Genomic DNA, 20,966 nt, shown 5'->3' with positions numbered 1-20,966 from the left:
TGAAATCTGAGTCACGGGCACCATTCTGTGCATAACTAAGCAGAGTACAACGGGAATTTGCATTAATTCAGAGTGAGAAAAATCATCAATTTATTATGAGGCCTGATGGCAATTTAACAATTTTCTATAGCACTTTAATGATTTCTGCGTCTGTAACAGTCACATCCGTTAAGCATATTAAGCTTTAATTAGCTTCAGCAGATGCTGCTCTTCTCAGCAAACTGGCCATGAGCAGAGGCCTAACTTCCAGATTACGTGCGACCACCCTGGCTGCTGAGGGCGCTTCAGCCAAGAGCCGCTCTCTGCTTTCAAGTCTGAGTCTGCCACCCCGCCAGCAGGCACCCTGAGCGAACTGGGGAGCACACACATCACAGTGGTTTCCCCAAATCTGAGTCTAAGAATGACGTCAAAAGCACCGGAAAACACTTAATTAACCTCACATTTAATATGATTTCCAGGGACTTCCCTGCTGGCCCAGTGGTTAAGACTCTGAGCTCCCAAGGCAGGGGGCCCAGGCTCGATCCCTGGTCAGGGAACTAGATCCCACATGCTGCAACTAAGACCTGGTGCAGCCAAATAAATGAATAAATATTAAAAAAAAAAAAAAAAGAATAATGACATTAAAAAAAAAAAATATGATTTCCATCACTGAAAAAACCCCTGAAATAGGATGACTATTTCATGGCTTCCCAAAAATTATTTTTCATGGTATAATTATAACTCAATTATGATTATACGGGATCATCAACAGGCGACCAGAGAATTTTAACTGCAATTCTACTTGGGACTTGAAACAAGTCCCTCAGCTTTCCCACCCAAGCCTGTGACACACAACTGGCTCCTCCACTGGCCAGAGCATCTGGACTCCTCAAGCCAGATTCCTCACTTTTACTAAAGCGAATGCCTTCCACTCAGCTCTCTGATGGAGCAGGTCCTCCAAACTTCCCTTCTTGAAACCACACACTCAGTTTTCTTCCAGGTTTAGTGTGGTTTTGAAACTGGAAGACACTATAAGCTTTGTCTCTCATTATAAATGTTACTGACAAAATTACCTAATCACACTAAAATCTTAATATATAAGGATTTAACTCATGTGACTGTTTATACTACTAGACAATAGAAACTTCTGATCAATGGGAAAGCCTGTTATATTAACCCCATTTACATGAGCCACTGGGCACATCTCATCTGCACTCTTCCTGCTCTTTAAATCTTCCTACACAGCAAGATTTCCAGACTTCACTGCAAGCCTCAGAGGAACCAAAAAGCAGAGATGTGCTCCTGCAAGTTGCTGCCCAATTCTGACATCTGGTTCTGCAGATCAGGGCTTAAACCCATCCAGTCAATCCATCCATTTCTTTTGAGAAGAGGGGGGCTTATATCCCAAGCCAGAAGCATCACTAAGCCTCCCTGCCATTCTACTTGAGACTTCAGATGCTAACACAGGCCCCTCAGCTTTCCCACCCCCAGGCCTGTGACACCTGTCTGGTCTGGCTTGTACACAGCAGTTTTTTTCCAACTCAGTCCCAGGGTTTTCCTTCTAATACCTGCATTTCCTCTTTGCACGTTCACTGCTCTGACACTTCAGCCTGCTCTCATTTCTATGTTTTCTGCTTTATGAGTGTCCACATTAACTTTGTGTTCTGTTATCTGGTAAACACAGTTGGTTCTGGCTGTCCTGTTTCGCAGGCTTTATTTTCTCTCTCTGAGAATTTGGAAGACAGAGAAGAGACTCAGTTCTGCTAGTATCATTGAGCAATATTATTCACTAGTTGCTCACACTCACGTCTTTATTATTCACTGCTCCCCCACCTCCTGTGGAAACAGCATCACTGCACTTACGCCACAGCCCGCGCCCCATGTCTCTACTGCACTGTCCACGCCTTTATTTTATTTGGCTTAGTCGGGTCTTAAGTCTTAGCAGCACACGGGAGCCTTTGTTGCGGTACACGGGCTTAGCTGCCTTCCGGCATGTGGGGTCTTAGTTCCCCAACCAGGGATCAAACCCTTGGCCCTTGCATTGCAAGGCGGATTCTCAACCACTGGAGGACCAGGGACATTCCCACTGCTCTAGTTCTGGGACACTTTTTGGGACACTCTATTAAGCTATTAATGTCAATTAAAAAAAAACATTTTAAAGTGTAATTCACGTACTATAATATTTATTCATTTAAATGTAGTTTAAATTCAACTTCAGAATGCTGCCATTTCTCTGCCAAAGTTCTCCATTATCCACCCCTTTATTTTTTTTATCCACCCCTTTAAAGACATTTTGTGTAAAAGGAACCACAGAACCTCCAGTGTCTCACTCCCTTCACTGAGCACAACGTTCTCAATGTTCACACACAGGGCATCTGTATCAGCAATCCATTCCGTTTAATTTCCGAACACACCCCACTGCCTGGACAGACCACATTCCCTTTCTCCACAACCAGCTGTGGGCGGCTGCAGTTCTGTGAGCGCTGCGTGAATGTGTGAGGGTGTCTGCCTTGAGTACCCGTGTCCTGAGGCTGTAACTGCTCCAGTGCACTGAGGGGCATTCTCAGATAATGTGACTGGACCGCTGAAGACGGCACAGACCGGAGGGAACCGGCCGCTAACACGACGTGTGGCCTCAGACTGGGAAGCGCAAGGTCCACAGAGGACGCCGTGGGGCTGGAGCCACTGCAGGCGCCCCGACACCTGAGGGAAGGTGGAAACAGGTGGCTGGCCCCCTTCCTGAGCTGATTCGGGGGGGTCTGGGTGAGCCCTGACAATGTTTACCTGTAGCGACTTCTCAGGTGATGCTGAAGCTGCTGGTCTCATGATCATACTTGTGAACCAGAAGATTAGAAAATCTCAATCTATCATTGCACACTCCTTATTTTTGATTAATTTAATTGTGGTTTTTAAGAGAGATTGGTGTTTCAAGAAAAATGTGCAAGTAACATGATATTTTCAACTTGCTCCCAAATGATTCCAAAAAGAAATACATGAATACAGAATGACAAAACGAATGTGACACGATGTTAACAACTGTTCAACCTGGGCTGATAAGTTCTCTGTTCAATTCTTACAACTTTTCTACACATTGTAAGTAATTTCAAAGTAAAATAACTGACATATAACTCATCAATGAAAGGTTACTGGAAGGCAAATGTCAATCTGTGAGCTTCACAAGCACACCCAATGTACATGCTCCCCTAACCCGGCATCACTTCATGTTATATACAACCACTGTCTTTCTCTTTATTAAACCTAACTTCATTTCTTTTATATGAGTAAGGAAAACCCAAGCTGTTCCATGACCAATTTCAACTGATAAAAATATTCAGCCAATGTATGAGATCAACATGAACTACCAGAAATGACACACTAAGGCCAAGTAACGTGAAATGAAGTAACAGAGAAGCACTAAGAAAAGATCAACTCCTGCTCTTGTATCACTCCTGGCAACAGACACACGAGCATGTGGAGCCCACGCTCTCTTCAGCTGGGAAGGGAGGCCAGCCTGAGCTGCACAGACCCCAGGACTGGTGACGATGTCAGTGTCAGCCCACCCGGCTGCATGCTCACGTTTAAGCCTCGTCCCAGCGACACCCCAGCGAGGGGTCAGGACTGTGAACGCAGGAAAAAACCCAAATAAAACCAGCTCTAGGTACACAGATAACAGCCAATCCTTCAGTGACCAAGCTGAAACACTGGGTTAATGAGGCTACTGCTGCTGCTGCTGCTGAGGCGCTTCAGTCGTGTCCGACTCTGTGCGGCCCCATAGACGGCAGCCCACCAGGCTCCCCCGTCCCTGGGATTCTCCAGGCAAGAACCCTGGAATGGGCTGCCAGTTCCTTCTCCAATGCATGAAAGGGAAAAGTGAAAGTGAAGTCGCTCAGTCGTGTCCGACTCTGTGTGACCCCATAGACGGCAGCCCACCAGGCTCCCCTGTCCCTGGGATTCTCCAGGCAAGAACCCTGGAATGGGTTGCCAGTTCCTTCTCCAATGCATGAAAGTGAAAAGTGAAAGTGAAGTCGCTCAGTTGTGTCCGACTCTTAAGAGACCCCATGGACCGCAGCCTACCAGGCTCCTCCATCCATGGGATTTTCCAGGCAAGAGTACTGGAGTGGGGTGCCATTGCCTTCTCTGTAATGAGGCTACAGACACAGTAAAAAATAACAGCCTGGGCGCTGTGACCACTGCAGAAAACACTGTTCTCTGAACACGTTGTGTGCACACTGGCTCACTTGGCCCCTACTGCCCTGTCCCAAACACTGCTGGGCCCCGAGCCTGTGTACCTTAAACCCCAAGAGGGGGGGCCGGGAACAGCTGGTCACAAATTTGAGCAGTTTGCGCTTCTCCTCGTCTGTGAAGCCCTCCACGACTCTCCAGAAGACCTTGATCACGGGGTGCTCGGCAGAGTAGCCTCCTAGGACAAAGAGGAAGACATCTTCAGGAAAAACAAGGTGAGTGCAGAATCGGGGTTCTCCCTAAGGCAGCAGAGCAGCTCCTCTCTGTCGTGCCAGGCCAGGGTGGGGCAGCGGCTTGTGGCTTAAAGCCGATCCTGTCCTGGGGGACGATGGGCAAGGATGCAGGGGACAGAAGGATAAAGCACCAGAGGCCAGAGTGAGGAACAAACAAGATGGACTCTGGCAGAGAAACATGCTGCCAAGGATCTGAGCTTCCAGAGCTCTGCGAGGAGCTGAGACTCGACTTTGGCTGGGGAGCAAACTCTACATAACACAGGACTCGCATGATGGTCACGCACCTACAAATGGCAGACACACTGGGATTTTTATTTTTAACAGAGCGAGTTATTTCACCAACACATCTTAGTATGTAAATTTATCACCCATCCTTCTGACAAGGTACAGACCATGGATACCAACCAACCCCAGCCCTCGATTAGACCAATGCTCTGAAGAGTAATATCTGCTACTTACAACTTTTAATCTAGTTAAGTGCTTCCTAAAACTAAAATAATTGCTATATATTGTTCCCTCACTGTTAATATACTATAGAAATATCATCAATAAAGTATCTTAAGTGTATTAATTGGCACCAAAATGAATATGGTAATACTTTAAACCTATTTACTGGAATAGGAACAGTTGAGATCGTTAAAGGTAAATGCAATCAGTGCAGACAGGATAATGCAAACAGGCCAAGACCACTTCTGGGCCAGGAAAGGCTGGACCGATGGGGAGGACAATGTGACCTTAGGTATTATCTCCCGGACATGAACATCAGAGCTCAATTTAGAGAAATACAAAAGAGCAATTACCGAAAGCGGAGATGCAAGCACATGTTTACATACACATCCGTTTCCAAAACCTTCTCAAAAGTGACCCTGGAGGAAAGGTGGGGTGATAGCACTCAACAGAACAGAGGGCTCTGGGTAGATGAGTCTGGATGGACTTTTTTAGCTGTGGTAAAAGACACATGATAAAATCTACCATTTCAGCCACTTTCAGGTGTGTGATCCCAGGCGCTGATCCCCCGCACACTGGCGTGCAGCCACCACCACCCTCTCATCCCAGGCAGACACTGAACGACCAGGAGGCAGGACTGCCCATGCCCTTCCCGGCCCCTGATGACTCTAGTCCCGTGTCTAGGAACCTGCCTCTTCTAGGCATTTCATGTAAGGTGAGTCCTACAATATACATCCTCTGTGTCTGTCATTATTTCACTTATCATAATGCTTTCAAGAGTTCATCCACATTGAAGCGTGTAACGAACATCATTCCTTCAAGACTTAATGACAGTCCCACCGTACGTCTATAGCATAATTCCTTATCCACCATCTCAGTGGATACTGGGGTTATTTCCAGCTTCTGGCTCCTGTGAACAACATCTCGTGAACACAGATGCTTCGACCCCTGTCTCCAATCCCCTTGGGTACAGAGCAGAGTTGTTGGTTCACAGAGTAAGTCCACGCTGAGCTTTCTGGGAACCACCGTTTCCCACAGATGCTACTTCACTTTTCCACCAGCAATGAATGAGGGCTCCGGTCTCACCACACCCTCACTAACACTTGTCTTCTGTGTGTGTGCCTCTCTCTTGGGCTCTGGTTTTCATTTCCCGAGTGGTTAGTGACACTGAACATCTTCTGGAGCATACCGGCCTTCGGTAGTATCTTCTTTGGCAAAGGTCTACTCAAGTCCTTTGCCCGTTGTTGAACCAGCCTGTCTGCCTATTGAGCTGTAAGGGTTCTTTATGCATTTTGGGTACCAGACCCTCACCAGATACATGATTTCCAAGTGTTTTCTCCAATTCTGAAGGCTGTCTTTTTACTTTCTTAATAATGTTCTTTGATGCATAAATCTAATTTTGATGAAGTTCTATTCATTTACCTTTCCTTTTTCTGGTTGTGCTTTCGGTGTCATATCTAAGAACTTACTGCCAAATCCAAGGTCATGAGGTGTTATCCCTGTGTTCTCCTAAGACTTTTATGGTTTTAGGTACCAAGGTTCTTGAGGCATTTTGAGTTAATTTTTGTATATGGTGTGACTTGTGGGTACAGCTTCATTCTTATGCAAAAATCCAGTTGTTCTACAATTAACTTTTTATATAACTGTAAACTTTCCCAAAGAAGTTCTAAATTTTACATTGCTACCAGTCAAGAGAGCTCAAATTTCTTCACATATTAACACTAAGTATTGCTATCTTTTTGATCAGTCATTCTAGTGGGTATGTAGTAGTATCACAGTACAATTTAATTTGCATTTCTTTAATGATTAATAGTGTTCATGTGCTTATTTGCTTACCAGATATTTGTATATATCTTAAGTGGAACACTTTTTTGGTTTTTTTGGCCCATGTTTTAAAAATCAATTGTTTATCTTTTTATTGAGTTGTAGAAGTTCTCGATACACAGGAACAGAAGCCATTATTAGATACATTACTTGAAAATATTTTCTCTTAACCTGTGGCTTGTTTTTTCACTTTTTTGATGGTATTTTTTTGAAGCACAAAATCTTTAATTTTGAGGATGTCCAAATTTTTATCCATTTCTTTTTTCTAGACCATGCTTTTGGTGTACAACTAAAAACTCTGCCTAGTTCAAAAGTCATGAGAACTTTCTCCTATGTTCTTCCAGGAGTTTTACAGCTCTGGCTTTTAACAACAGGCCTCTGATCCTGTTGAACTCACTCCTGCACACTGTGTGAGGTCAGGTCTAAGCACTTCTTCTCCAAGTGCTCACCATTCCAGCACCAGTGAGCTGCCGAAAGTCACTGGCTGTAAATCTAAGGATTTGTTTCTGTTTCCCCATTACTTTCCATCGAGCAGTGTGCCTATCACTGTGGCGATTCCACGACATCTTTTTTTAAATACTCTTGCGTATTTTCGTCTGTGCTGGGTCTTCGCTGCTGCACACCGGCCTCCTCCAGCCGCAGAGCGGGGGTCGCTCCCCAGCTGCAGTGCGCCTCTTGCTGCAGTGGCTCTCTAGTTGCAGAGCATGGGCTCCAGCACTTGTGCTGCACAGGCTGCATCGCTGCATGGCACGTCAAACCTTCCTGGACCAGGGACGGAACTGGACGCCTGCTGTACCGGCAGGTGGACTGTTTACTACTGAGCCACCAGGGAAGCCCCTATCAGCTCAGTTCAGTCACTCAGTCGTGTCCGACTCTTTGCGACCCCATGGACTGCAGCACGCCAGGCCTCCCTGTCCATCACCAACTCCCAGAGCTTGCTCAAACTCATGTCCCTCGAGTGGGTGATGCCATCCAACCGTCTCATCCTCTGTCGTCCCCTTCTCCTCCCGCCTTCAATCTTTCCCAGCATCAGGGTCTTTTCCAATGAGTCAGTTCCTTGCACGAGGTGGCCAAAGTATTGGAGTTTCAGCTTCAGCATCAGTCCTTCCAATGAATATTCAGGACTGACTTCCTTTTGGATGGACTGGTTGGACCTCCCTGCAGTCCAAGGGATTCTCAGGAGTCTTCTCCAACACCACAGTTGAAAAGCATCAATTCTTCGGCACTTTCTTTATAGTCCAGCTCTCACATTCATACATGACTACTGGAAAACCATAGCTTTGACTAGACAGACCTGTGTTCACAAGGTAATGTCTCTGCTTTTTAATATGCTGTCTAGGTTGATCATAGCTTTTCTTCCAAGGAGCGTCTTTTAATTTCATGCCTGCAGCCATGATCTGTAGTGATTTTGGAGACCAAAAAAACAGAGTCTGTCACTGTTTCCATTGTTTCCCCACCTATTTGCCATGAAGTGATGGGACCGGATGCAATGATTTTAGTTTTCTGAATGCTGAGTTTTAACCCAACCTTTTCACTCTCCTCTTTCACTTTCATTAAGACGATCTTTAGTTCTTTGCTTTCTGCCATAAGGGTGGTTTCATCTGCATATCTGAGATTATTGATATTTCTCCCAGCAATCTTGATTCCAGCTTGTGCTTCATCCAGCCTGGCATTTCACATGATGTATTCTGCATATAAGTTAAATAAGCAGGGTGACAATATACAGCCTTGACGTACTCCTTTCCTGATTTGGAACCCGTCTGTTTTTCCATGTCTAGTTCTAACTGTTGCTTCTTGACCTGCATACAGTTTTCTCAGGAGGCAGGCAAGGTGGGCAGGTATTCCCATCTCTTTAAGAATTCTCCACAGTTTGTTGTGCTCCACACAGTTAAAGGCTTTGGCGTAATCAATAAAGCAGAAATAGATGTTTTTCTGGAACTCTTGCTTTTTCTATGATCTAACAGATGTTGGCAATTTGATCTCTGTCTTTTCTAAATCCAGCTTGAACATCTGGAAGTTCACGGTTCACGTACTCTTGAAGACTGGCTTGGAGAATTTTAAGCATTACTTTGCTAGTGTGTGAGATGAGTACAATTGTGCAGTACTTTGAACATTCTTTGGAAAACCCTATAGTAAGTTTTAAATCAGAGTGTTAGTCCTTCAACTTTGTTCCTACAAAATGTTTTGACTATTTTAGGTCCTTTACATTTCCATATAAATTAAAAAATCAGTCTGTTGGCTTTTACCAAAAAAACCTGAAAATACTAGAATAACAGACTATGATTAAGGAAAAGACACCAAAATAACAGTACTTGTTTTTTTGTTTGTTTGTTTGTCTTTTTTTTTTTTTAATTGCATTTACTTGGCATTTGCTGCTGATGGCAATATGGTTTTGTTCTTTTCGGACACATTACTCTTAGAATCTACACTTTGATTACTTGATTACTCCTAGAATCTGCACCATTTGCTTTGCTTGGTGACAGGAGCCAATGCTGTAATTGGTTCATTACTCTGCCATCCTAAGACTGCTGCCTTTAGAACTGCAAGACATTCCTGACAACCTCAACATAGTGGCTATCCGGGGGCGGCTTTCTCTGACTCCCAGGCTGCAGGAACTTCTTAATGGTAGGAATGTTGCTGATTCTTGTCTTAAATTCCTTTAGCAGAGGGAAGTCGGAAAGAACAGAAGCATCAAGTTCTTCCACCATTAAAATAGCTTCCAGGAGCTGTATGTCTGCCCAGCGGAATTTGTTGCCAACGAGAAAATCCTCTCCGTGGTCTTTCAAAATCTTTTCAAAGACCGGGAAGTGCTGGGTTTTGGCTTTCTTCACGACTAAAGCCAGGCTCTCCTCTTTTCCCTCCGGGGGTTTGAACGCAGCCAGCGCCACCATCATCATGAGGTCCAGGGTGCCCTCGGCGTACATGTCGATCCTGACTGTCTCCTTCGGGTCCTTCCCATGCAAGTTGTACTTGGTAGCAAGGTAGCTGAGGATGGCTCTTGTCTGTGTCAGCTCCATTCCATCAATTTCAACTAGAGGCACCTGGCCGAAAAGCAGGCGTCCGTCCTTCTGCAACTTCTCATGTTGTTCTCTTGTTTCAAGAAATTCTTCTTCAAACTCCACACCAGCTGCAGCCAGCAGCCAGCGGATACTCCATCCTGCCTCGGCCACAGAAGTACCAGAGCTTTGGTTTGGCCGCCATGACTGCTGGCTTTCTTGTCTCTTCCTGGCTCTTCTCTCTGGGGAACAGTACTTGTTTGAAGCAGAATTTTTTTTTTTCCATTGCCCTCAAATATGTAAAGTAGAGTTAACGGGACTTCACTGGCGGTCCAGTGGTTAAGACTCCATGAGATCACTGCAGACAGCACTACTCTGTGTTGATCTCTGATCAGTGAGGGCTGCTCTTTGTTGTGGGGCATGGGCTTCTCACTGCTGTGGCTTCTCCTGTTGTGGTGTGTGGACTTCAGTAGTTGTGCAGCACAAGCTAAGCTGCTCCACAGCATGTGGGACCTTCCCAGCTCAGGGACTGAACCCATGTCCCCTGCAATGGCAGGCAGATTCTTATCTACCTCACCACCAGGGAAGTCAAACTTTAATCAAAAGTAAATATCTTGACAAGGCTCAATTCTTATTTTCTTTTACTGTTAGTGGTCTTATTTTTTTTTTTGCAGGGGGAGGGGGGCTTAGCACTGTTTTTCAAAGCAGAAGACTGGACACAACCCAACGGCCATAAGTAGAGGCTTAAGAGGGCTTCCCAGGTGGCACTAGTGGTAAAGAACCTGCCTGACAATGCCAGGAGACATTAAGAAAATGAGATTCAATTCCTGAGAAGATCTCCTAGAGGAGAAAATGGCAATGTACTCCACTATTCTTGCCTGGAGAATCCCATGGACAGAGGAGCCTTGTGGACTATGGTCCACATGGTCACAAAGAGACCAGAATGAAGTGACTTAACACAGCACGCAGTGGCTTAAGAGGATAAGCTATGAAGAGAAAAAAAGCAGGATGCGGAATAGTGTGCACAAACAAAGAAAACAAGAATGGAGTTTGCACTTGTGTATAAACATGTAAAGACGCCAAGCACAGTGGTTACTCATAATGGGCACAGGCAGGGGAGGAATGGACAGGGGAGGAAACAGGAAGTGGATTTCACTGTAACCTCATATTGCCTGGGTGTTAAACCATGTGAACAAACTGCCCATATAAAGAAGCACATTAGAATTACTTTGGAAATACGACCATCGATAACATATTCAGGAATAATAAACAAGTAGTGATAACATACCTGAATAGTTTGTAAAGGATTTTAGGTCCTCCAAACTTATGGGAACTTGTGCACCAGAAATCAACACCTAAAAAAAACATTCACGTTATAAAACTTGAGGTGGATTTTAAGAAAGATTTTCATGTCAGGAAAAAACTGTGTCCCCAAGCACAAGAAGTGGACCTGGATCTCCTGCTGGTCGAACATCCGCAGCCACTCCAGGCTCACCACGTTGGCCAGGCCCTGCCGGAATGCCAGGCAGTGTGGGCGGATCTGCCGGTTCAGCCGGTAGTCGGCCACCAGGTGGATATACGCAATGCGATTGGCACTGGTCACTGGGATGTCCTTCCCACCAGATTTCAGTTCAACTACCTGTGGATTTAAAACAAGAGTTGGAAATGTCTCTGAGTATGGCCACCGGGCAAAACGAGAGCAGGAAACACTTATTTCAAGGGAACTTGACTGTGTTGCTCCGAACATGAACATTTTAGTGAAAGGTGTGTAACCAGCACACATGACCTCATAGACAGGGAAGAGTCCTCTGATGGGGCTCTCCAGAGCTCGGCATCCTACTCTGCATCTAAACTCACTAACCACCCCTGCTTTCTGCAAAGTCCTGAGGGACGATGTTACAATGCAATCATGGCATTTCATTACAAAAGAAATTAGAGATCACAAAGGGCAAAGATACGAACCAAACGATCAGCAAGGATCAGAAGGGCTTCACTGTGGAGAAAAGGCAATGTTAAGGAATTAATGCCATAGAGACGGGGACTCATGTGTGCACAGGCAGCATACATCCCCTTTGGATTTCTATGACTACTGTTCAGTTCAGTTGCTCAGTCCTATCCAACTTTTTGCGACCCCATGAACCGCAGCACGCCAGGCCTCCCTGTCCATCACCAACTTGCGAAGTTCACCCAAACCCATGTCCACTGAGTCGGTGATACCATCCAACCATCTCATCCTCTGTCCTCCCCTTCTCCTCCTGCTCTCAATCTTTCCCAGCATCAGGGTCTTTTCTTTTCTTTTTTTTTTTTTAGTTCTACCACTTTATTGCTACCAACCCATTTCCGTCCACCCTTGTGCACACATGCTCAGTCATGTAATCCCATGGACTTCAGCCCGCCAGACTCCTCTGTCCATGGACTTTTCCAGGCAAGAATACTGGAGTGGGTTGCCATTTCCTTCTCCAGCATCAGGGTCTTTTCAAATAAGTCAGCTCTTCGAATCAGGTGGCGGTACAGTACTGCAGATATGATACGGAGGGCAGTGGTCATCATCAGGCACAACTGGTTAGTCCATTTCTGATGCACCTGCAGGCATTTGACAGAACTTCTGCATCGCTGCACAGGGACACACACACTTGGTCGAGTGCAGGGTCAGGACCCCGCGGACCGTCCCTGAGGTACAGTGGGGAGGAGGAGCCAGACTCGGGCACCCTGCCCCCACTTCAGTACATGCCACCGAGGAGTCCCTTGGCCCCCAAAGCCCGCTGTCGTTGAGGTGGTACCTTGTCCATCTTGGGGCTGGGATTATGTGAACGCACACAAGCAAAGCTGACTAACGAAACTCCAGACGACTAGACACGTCCGCCTGACTTACAACGGTAGACTTGTAGAACCCGGGTCTGCCGGAGCCCACTCTCGGGGATGAGGACGAGGCAGTCTCCGCCAAGGATAAAGAAACACAGGCACACCTGAAACCCTGAACACTGCCAGGGCGTGGACAGAGCACAGGGGCGGCTGCCAGCGGTGGTACTGAGCAGGGCTCAGACCACTGGTGAGCGGGGAGGGGGGGGTGCCTGGGGTGAGAGCGGAGGAGCGCTCGACACCTTCCCGCACCACGGTTTCCTTCTCTGCCTTGGGCCTCTGGGGAGCCGTTGTATTCCAGGGGCAGCCCAAACACGCCTGCTCCCTCTGAGGGACAGTATTTCACCTTATTTTTTTTTTTAACTGTCACTTTACAGAAATGGTACTTTAGAACCTGCTGAAAGCTCTACCTAAATGGTCCTGTGGGAAGGTTACACAGCCACGTGTGGTGAAAGCCGCCCGCAGGGTCTGACGACACCTCACCGCTCCAGATTCGCGCTCTAAGCGCCGGAAGTGCGAGGTCTGACAAGGCGCCAGGTGGGGGTGGGGGGGCCACCTCTCACAGCCCGCTGTCACTCGAGCCGCGACGCTGGCAGCTCTGGGTTACAGCTGAGACAGCCTGGATCACAGGCAGGCAGGTACTAAAGGGGGTGGTGCCCGTGGTCTGGAACACAGAGGCCCCCCAGCCCCGTTACCAGCAGCGTCTCCGACAACTTTAAAGTGGTGACTCTGGTGGTTCAAACTTGCCTCTCAGGCTGCACCTTTCAGGCATCATGTCACAGCTCTCCTTGGGAGCTCCGTTCTGAGGAGCACCTGCAGCCTGGAATGTCTGCACGCTGCTTCCTTCAGGACGCGCAGGGGCCGTCACCGCCACGTACACGCAGCCGCCGTCACGTATGCGCCGCCGCCGTCACGCAATGCAGGGGCAGTCACGCACGCACAGGGGCCACTGCGTACGCATCGTCGCCATCATGCAGGCGCAGGCGCTTGCCCCACCCTCCCGGCACCCCGTCCCTGCTGGAAGAGCTAGGGTGAACGACTCGCCCAAGGGCACACAGCAAAGCAGCAAAACCCGGGCTTTAACCAAGGTCTCGTGACTCAAGTTCGATGCTTTTCCACAGAACAGATGATGATTTATGGATCCATCTTAAACCCTGAGTATTCTCCTCAAGGGAGATATGTGTATAAATCAGTGATCTGAAATTTCATGTTCGTTTTTAAGTAGGCTAACAAGCAGCCATATTGATTAAAGAAAAAAAAAATTGAGCGCAACATCATTATTCTAAAAGGGAAGATTCATTAACATAAGCTGCTAACATAATGAAGTATTTGCATACTACCAATCTTTAAATCATGACATTTTATAAACCTAAACCTCTATCAGAGAACTAGGTTTTTATATATGTTTCTACAGAAATCCATATGATCTCTCCCCAAATTAGGTACTTTACCAGTGACTCTAATTTTTCCAATTAGACTCTTTAGTATAATTATTCTTATGCATTATCATCTATAATCTCTACTTGGTGGGAATTTCTATGAATAATTGGAACATCTTCACACATTCACTTTTAACAGATTACAGTATTATCAGTGGCACTTTAATGGAACACTTACATATGCGACATTCCACCATTACCATCTATTTCAGAAGGGAAATGGGAAACACCCCATTAGCAAAGGCCTCAGACAGGTCCTTAATACAGCCCAGGGCCCAGAGCTTTCCTGCCCAAGACATCCACTAGGTGGGGCCAGGGGGCAGCAACACTGCACGCTGACATTTCCTTCTGACGGTCATCAACCCTGTCTTCAAAAACCTTTCACTTTTTGTTGCAATGGTGAATGGTATTGTTTCCTTCATTTCTCTTTCTGTTTTTTCATTGTTAGTATATAGGAATGCAAGGGATTTCTGTGTGTTAATTTTATATCCTGCAACTTTACTATATTCATTGATTAGCTCTAGTAATTTTCTGGAAGAGTCGTCAGAGTTTTCTATGTAGAGGATCATGTCATCTGCAAACAGTGAGAGTTTCACTTCTTCTTTTCCTCTCTGGATTCCTTTTACTTCTTTTTCTGCTCTGATTGCTGTGGCCAAAACTTCCAACACTATGTTGAATAGTAGTGGTGAGAGTGGGCACCCTTGTCTTGTTCCTGATTTCAGGGGAAATGCTTTCAATTTTTCACCATTGAGGGTGATGCTTGCTGTGGGTTTGTCATATATAGCTTTTATTATGTTGAGGTATGTTCCTTCTATTCCTGCTTTCTGGAGAGTTTTAATCATAAATGAGTGTTGAATTTTGTCAAAGGCTTTCTCTGCATCTATTGAGATAATCATATGGTTTTTCTCTTTCAATTTGTTAATGTGGTGTATTACATTGATTGATTTGCGGATATTAAAGAATCCTTGCATTCCTGGGATAAAGCCCACTTGGTCATGGTGTATGATTTTTTTAATATGTTGTTGGATTCTGTTTGCTAGAATTTTGTTAAGGATTTTTGCATCTATGTTCATCAGTGATATTGGCCTGTAGTTTTCTTTTTTTGTGGCATCTTTGTCTGGTTTTGGAATTAGGGTGATGGTGGCCTCATAGAATGAGTTTGGAAGTTTACCTTCATCTACAATTTTCTGGAAGAGTTTGAGTAAGATAGGTGTTAGCTCTTCTCTAAATTTTTGGTAGAATTCAGCTGTGAAGCCATCTGGTCCTGGGCTTTTGTTTGCTGGAAGATTTTTGATTACAGTTTCGATTTCCTTGCTTGTGATGGGTCTGTTAAGATCTTCTATTTCTTCCTGGTTCAGTTTTGGAAAGTTATACTACTTTTCTAAGAATTTGTCCATTTCATCCAAGTTGTCCATTTTATTGGCATAGAGCTGCTGGTAGTAGTCTCTTATGATCCTTTGCATTTCAGTGTTGTCTGTTGTGATCTCTCCATTTTCATTTCTAATTTTGTTAATTTGGTTCTTCTCTCTTTGTTTCTTAATGAGTCTTGCTAATAGTTTGTCAATTTTGTTTATTTTTTCAAAAAACCAGCTTTTAGCTTTGTTGATTTTATACTTAGGAGTATATCTACCTAAAGAAACAAAAGACCTATACATAGAAAACTATAAAACACTGATGAAAGAAATCAAAGAGGACACAAACAGATGGAGAAACATACCGTGTTCATGGATTGGGAGAATCAATATTGTCAAAATGGCTATTCTACCCAAAGCAATCTATAGATTCAATGCAATCCCTATCAAGCTACCAACGGTATTTTTCACAAAACTAGAACAAATAATTTCACAATTTATATGGAAATACAAAAACCTCGAATAGCCAAAGTAATCTTGAGAAAGAAGAATGGAACTGGAGGAATCAACCTGCCTGACTTCAGACTCTACTACAAAGCCACAGTCCTCAAGACAGTGTGGTACTGGCACAAAGACAGAAATATAGATCAATGGAACAGAATAGAAAGCCCAGAGATAAATCCATGAATCTATGGACACCTTATCTTCGACAAAGGAGGCAAGGATATACAATGGAAAAAAGACAACCTCTTTAACAAGTGGTGCTGGGAAAACTGGTCAACCACTTGTAAAAGAATGAAACTAGAACACTTTCTAACACCATACACAAAAAATAAACGCAAAATGGATTAAAGATCTAAATGTAGGACCAGAAACTATAAAACTCCTAGAGGAGAACATAGGCAAAACACCCTCCGACATAAATCACAGCAGGATCCTCTATGACCCACCTCCCAGAATATTGGAAATAAAAGCAAAACTAAACAAATGGGACCTAATGAAACTTAAAAGCTTTTGCACTACAAAGGAAACTATAAGTAAGGTGAAAAGACAGCCCTCAGATTGGGAGAAAATAATAGCAAATGAAGAAACAGACAAAGGATTAATCTAAAAAATATACAAGCAACTCTTGAAGCTCAATTCCAGAAAAATAAATGACCCAATCAAAAAATGGGCCAAAGAACTAAACAGACATTTCTCCAAAGAAGACATAACAGATGGCTAACAAACACATGAAAAGATGCTCAACATCACTCATTATTAGAGAAATGCAAATCAAAACCACAATGAGGTACCATTATACGCCAGTCAGGATGGCTGCTATCCAAAAGTCTACAAGCAATAAATGCTGGAGAGGGTGTGGAGAAAAGGGAACCCTCTTACACTGTTGGTGGGAATGCAAACTAGTACAGCCACTATGGAAAACAGTGTGGAGACTTCTTAAAAAACTGGAAATAGAACTGCCATATGACCCAGCAATCCCACTTCTGGGCATACACACTGAGGAAACCAGATCTGAAAGAGACACGTGCACCCCAATGTTCATCGCAGCACTGTTTATAATAGCCAGGACATGGAAGCAACCTAGATGCCCATCAGTAGATGAATGGATAAGGAAGCTGTGGTACATATACACCATGGAATATTACTCAGCCGTTAAAAAGAATTCATTTGAATCAGTTCTAATGAGATGGATGAAACTGGAGCCCACTATACAGAGTGAAGTAAGCCAGAAAGATAAAGAACATTACAGCATACTAACACATATATATGCAATTTAGAAAGATGGTAACGATAACCCCATATGCAAAACAGACAAAGAGACACAGAAGTATAGAACAGACGTTTGAACTCTGTGGGAGAAGGTGAGGGTGGGATGTTTCGAAAGAACAGCATGTATATTATCTATGGTGAAACAGATCACCAGCCCAAGTGGGATGCATGAGACAAGGGCTCGGGCCTGGTGCACTGGGAAGACCCAGAGGAATCGGGTGGAGAGGGAGGTGGGAGGGGGGATTGGGATGGGGAATACATGTAACTCTATGGCTGATTCATATCAATGTATGACAAAACCCACTGAAATGTTGTGAAGTAATTAGCCTCCAACTAATAAAAAAACAAAAACAAAAACCTTTCACTTTGCAGTGCTGAGATTTCAGCTCCATGAGAAGGAAGAAGATAAGCAACCAACGGACACCCGGCTCTGAGTCCTCACCCTGTGTCTCACAGCATCCCTGCAGCTCGCAGAGACGCCTGGACCTCAGCAGGCAGGAGGAAGCATTACTTCCTTGTCACTGGTTAGGATTCAGTCCCACCTATTTCTGAAACAGAGAACTTTACAGACGAAGAGAGATGGAAAAATAAAAAACCCACAAAGATGGTCATTAAAAAAATATCAAGAAGGTTTAGACAGGAGGATGTATGAATCTTTGTGTATGCTTTTTGCTTTGCTTTTTAAAAGACATCATGATGGTGCATAAGCTACAAAACACTTCTGAGTCTAGGGAGGAAGAAATAACAAGACACAAAACCTCTCCCATTCTCCTGAGGGGCTCTTGGTACCACATACGGCACTGTGTACTGTGTGTAACACCCCAGTGAGACAGCACTTCACACCTGCTACGCGGGCTGTAGTTTAAGAAACAGAGGGAAAGAAAGCAGAAAATAACAAGTGTAGAAGAGCATGTGGAAAACTCAGAACCTTCGTATGACCCAACGATTCCACTTTTAGGTACACACCCAAAATAGCTGAAAACAGGGCCCTCAAAGATACTTGTACAGCAATGGCCGTGGCCTCCGTGTTCCCGACAGTTACAATGGTCCGTCCATCAACAGATGGATAAATGTAACACGGCCGACAATGGCAGACTCATTAGCTTGAGAAGAAGGAACTCTGACACCTGCTGCACATCACGGTGACCCTGGAAGGCACGATGCTCAGTGAGGTAAACCACTCACTTAAGGACAAGTACTGTCTGACTCCACTCACAGGAGGGGCCTAAGGCTGTCAGTCCTAGAGACAGAAAGCAGAAGGGTGCAAGCCAGGAGCTGTTGGAGGGTAGTTTAGTATCAGAATGTCCCACCCAGCGCACCCCTTCTCCAACTCGAAGAAAATCTTAGTTCCAGACACTGATCTACAGAATGTTATTTGAAAGATGAACATTACAGTTGAACTCCTCTCATTAGAACTTTCATTGCTTAACCAAGTTGTAGTTTCTGTTTATTCTGGAACTGCCTGACCCAGAGATACCTGGGCTCACAGAACCAGAACCTCCGCTTCTGCTGACAGCAGACCCAGATGCCTTCTCATCTTTCCCTTTCCTGAAAGCAAAAGTGTCAGTCGCTCAGTCATGTCCAACTCTTTGGGGCCCCACAGACTGTAGCCCACCAGCCTCTTCTGTCTGTGGGATTCTCCAGGCAAGTATACTGGAGTGGCTTGCCATTTCATTCTCCAGGGGATCTTCCTGACCTAGGGATTGAACCCAGGTCTCCCGCACTGCAGATGGATTCTTTACCATCTGAGCCACAGGGAAACCCTATTCTAGTAGCTCTGAAACACACCTGTTAGGCTCTTACCCTAACAGGTGTAGGCTCAGCGTTCCTGAAGCCTGAGGCCTTGAAAGGTTCTCCACAGCATCTCTACCTACTCTCCTCCATGACTGCTAAACTCCAGCCTCCCCCAAATCTGTTCACTGACCTGGTGACCCCTTATCGCCCATCACGGGCCTCCTTCAGGCAGCTCTCCGGGAGCACTCCTTCTGAGCTTCTACTGCGCTAAACAGCACAGGTCTCACGACACGGACCGTATCTGCCTCTTGTGAGGATGAGTGTGCTCTTACTAACACACACCTCCTCTGCTGAGCTCAAGGCCACTGCACAGTCACCAGTACCTCCTGAGTGATGGAGGAAGGGAGAGCAGCGTGGAGGTAAGCAAGGAAGGAGAGAAAAAAACATCCAAACGGGTTCAGTGTACGTGTTCGCCAAAATCAACAGTCAGCGCTGCGCCCCGGGGGTCAGGCACTGTGGGGGTGAGCTTACAGGCAGTGCCGCCTGGACTGAACACTAGGACCTATTTAATATGCAGTTATTTTTAAGCTGGCAAAGCTGATCACTTTTGAAAGCCTGGACTAGAAATCAAGTAATAACAAAAAGTTAGAGAAGCAATTATGAAGTCTAAAGTGAATACTACTTTCACAGCTAAAATCCAGCCACGAGTTGCAAAAAAGACCATCAGTCTAATCTATCTGCGTAAGGACAACAGGAAAGATGCAGTTTCCCTGCAAAAGAGATGCGTTTGTCTGGAACCAAGTGTGAATGAGAAAAACACAGCTGGTTACTTTCCAAGAGTTAGAATTCTTTTAATCTGACTGAAAATATATTACAAGTATATACATACTAAGATAATTTTAGAATTCCAAATAGACACCAGGTCACAATTACTCTTAAAGATTTGATTTTTATTCTGTCATTTCTCCTGGTATGTTATTGCATAGTTAAATTCATCAGAATCCATCCTCATCAGAATGCTGACTGAAACTATAATGTAGTTACGTTTTATGTACACAGTTCGCTTCACCTCTCTCTAAATAAAGTGTTAGTATTAAATGGAAGAATGCAGAAACCATTTCTGAAAATGAGAATACCGGTGATGGAGTATAACAAATAGGAAAAGAGAAACTGATACTGAGAAAATGCTAAATGAGATTATTTTAATCAGGGAGAAAAAATTATGTTTTATGCTACAGTTAGTCGAATTTGCTCTGTAGTCTTAAATTTGAAGTGAATTAACGCTTCTCCTCCAGAGTCACTTGTTATCTTCCTTATTCTCTCCAGAATTAACTGCATATTGCACAGGGAAGCGAGAGGCACTTAAAACAACTAGAAACAAAGTGATCCAATGAGGATTATCACACAAGCTGGTTACTTCAAAAATCCAACAAGATATTAACAAACAATCTGATTTGCCTGTATGCACTTTAAGAAGTTCTGCAAATCATGGGAACATCTGAACAGCTGCTCTAGTAGACAGAACGGCATGACAGGCCCCTCTGTCCCGCCCTCACCTTCTGCAAGCATCTCCACACGGTCAACCTAGGCCCCCTGTGCCTATACCCACTGGCCCTGTTCTCACAGGACTAGAATAGTTCAATATGTATGTAGTGCATGAATGTACATGGCAGTATTATTCATAAGAGCCAAAAAAGTGGGAATAACTCAGACGTCCATCAGCTGGTAAAGAAAATATGGTCTATCCATACACCATTTCTGGACATCACTAGGCTGAAAAAGGGAGGGAAGTACCAGCACTTGTAGCCCGCAGTAAGTGAAGTGCCACAGGCCACACGCCCTGAGATTCCAGGTGTGAACAGAGGACAGGGCCCAGGGACGGGAGGGGCAGGGTGTGGCAGAACCAGGGGCAGGTGTGACCTGCTAACAGGCACGCAGTCTCCTCCGTATGGCCAAAGTGTCCTAAAATTTGGATGTTGGGGCTGGCTGCACTAACCCTCATGCACATGGTTCAGGGTGGAATTTATGGCACCTAGATCATACCTCCGTAAAGCAGCTGTTCCAAAACTTAGTTTGAATCTCTAGTAT

General features: G+C 44.9%; 2 protein-coding genes across 3 annotated transcripts in view; both read right to left on the bottom strand.

The window, feature by feature from the left end:
* The window catches only part of UBE3C (ubiquitin protein ligase E3C), a 118,526-nt gene that overhangs the window by 3,566 nt on the left and 93,994 nt on the right, over window positions 1-20,966 (bottom strand). For both annotated transcript variants that reach the window (XM_043871654.1, XM_043871655.1), the window contains exons 20-22: window positions 11,172-11,360; window positions 11,010-11,076; window positions 4,269-4,399 (exon numbers count right to left, since the gene is read on the bottom strand). In XM_043871654.1, coding sequence (XP_043727589.1) covers window positions 4,269-4,399; window positions 11,010-11,076; window positions 11,172-11,360 — 387 coding nt within the window. The remainder of the gene's footprint in view (window positions 1-4,268; window positions 4,400-11,009; window positions 11,077-11,171; window positions 11,361-20,966) is intronic.
* Window positions 9,038-11,003, bottom strand: LOC122673793 (glutathione S-transferase A4-like). The gene is given in 2 exon segments (XM_043871656.1): window positions 9,038-9,875; window positions 9,877-11,003. Coding segments are annotated over 2 exon segments (747 nt in total). The 5' UTR covers window positions 10,008-11,003; the 3' UTR covers window positions 9,038-9,259.

Source organism: Cervus elaphus, chromosome 18 (genome assembly GCF_910594005.1).
Source record: "Cervus elaphus chromosome 18, mCerEla1.1, whole genome shotgun sequence".
In the NCBI taxonomy this organism is placed as follows: Eukaryota; Metazoa; Chordata; class Mammalia; order Artiodactyla; family Cervidae; genus Cervus; species Cervus elaphus.
Note: the sequence above shows the minus strand (reverse complement) of the source record. Positions and strands in the feature narration are given on the sequence as shown.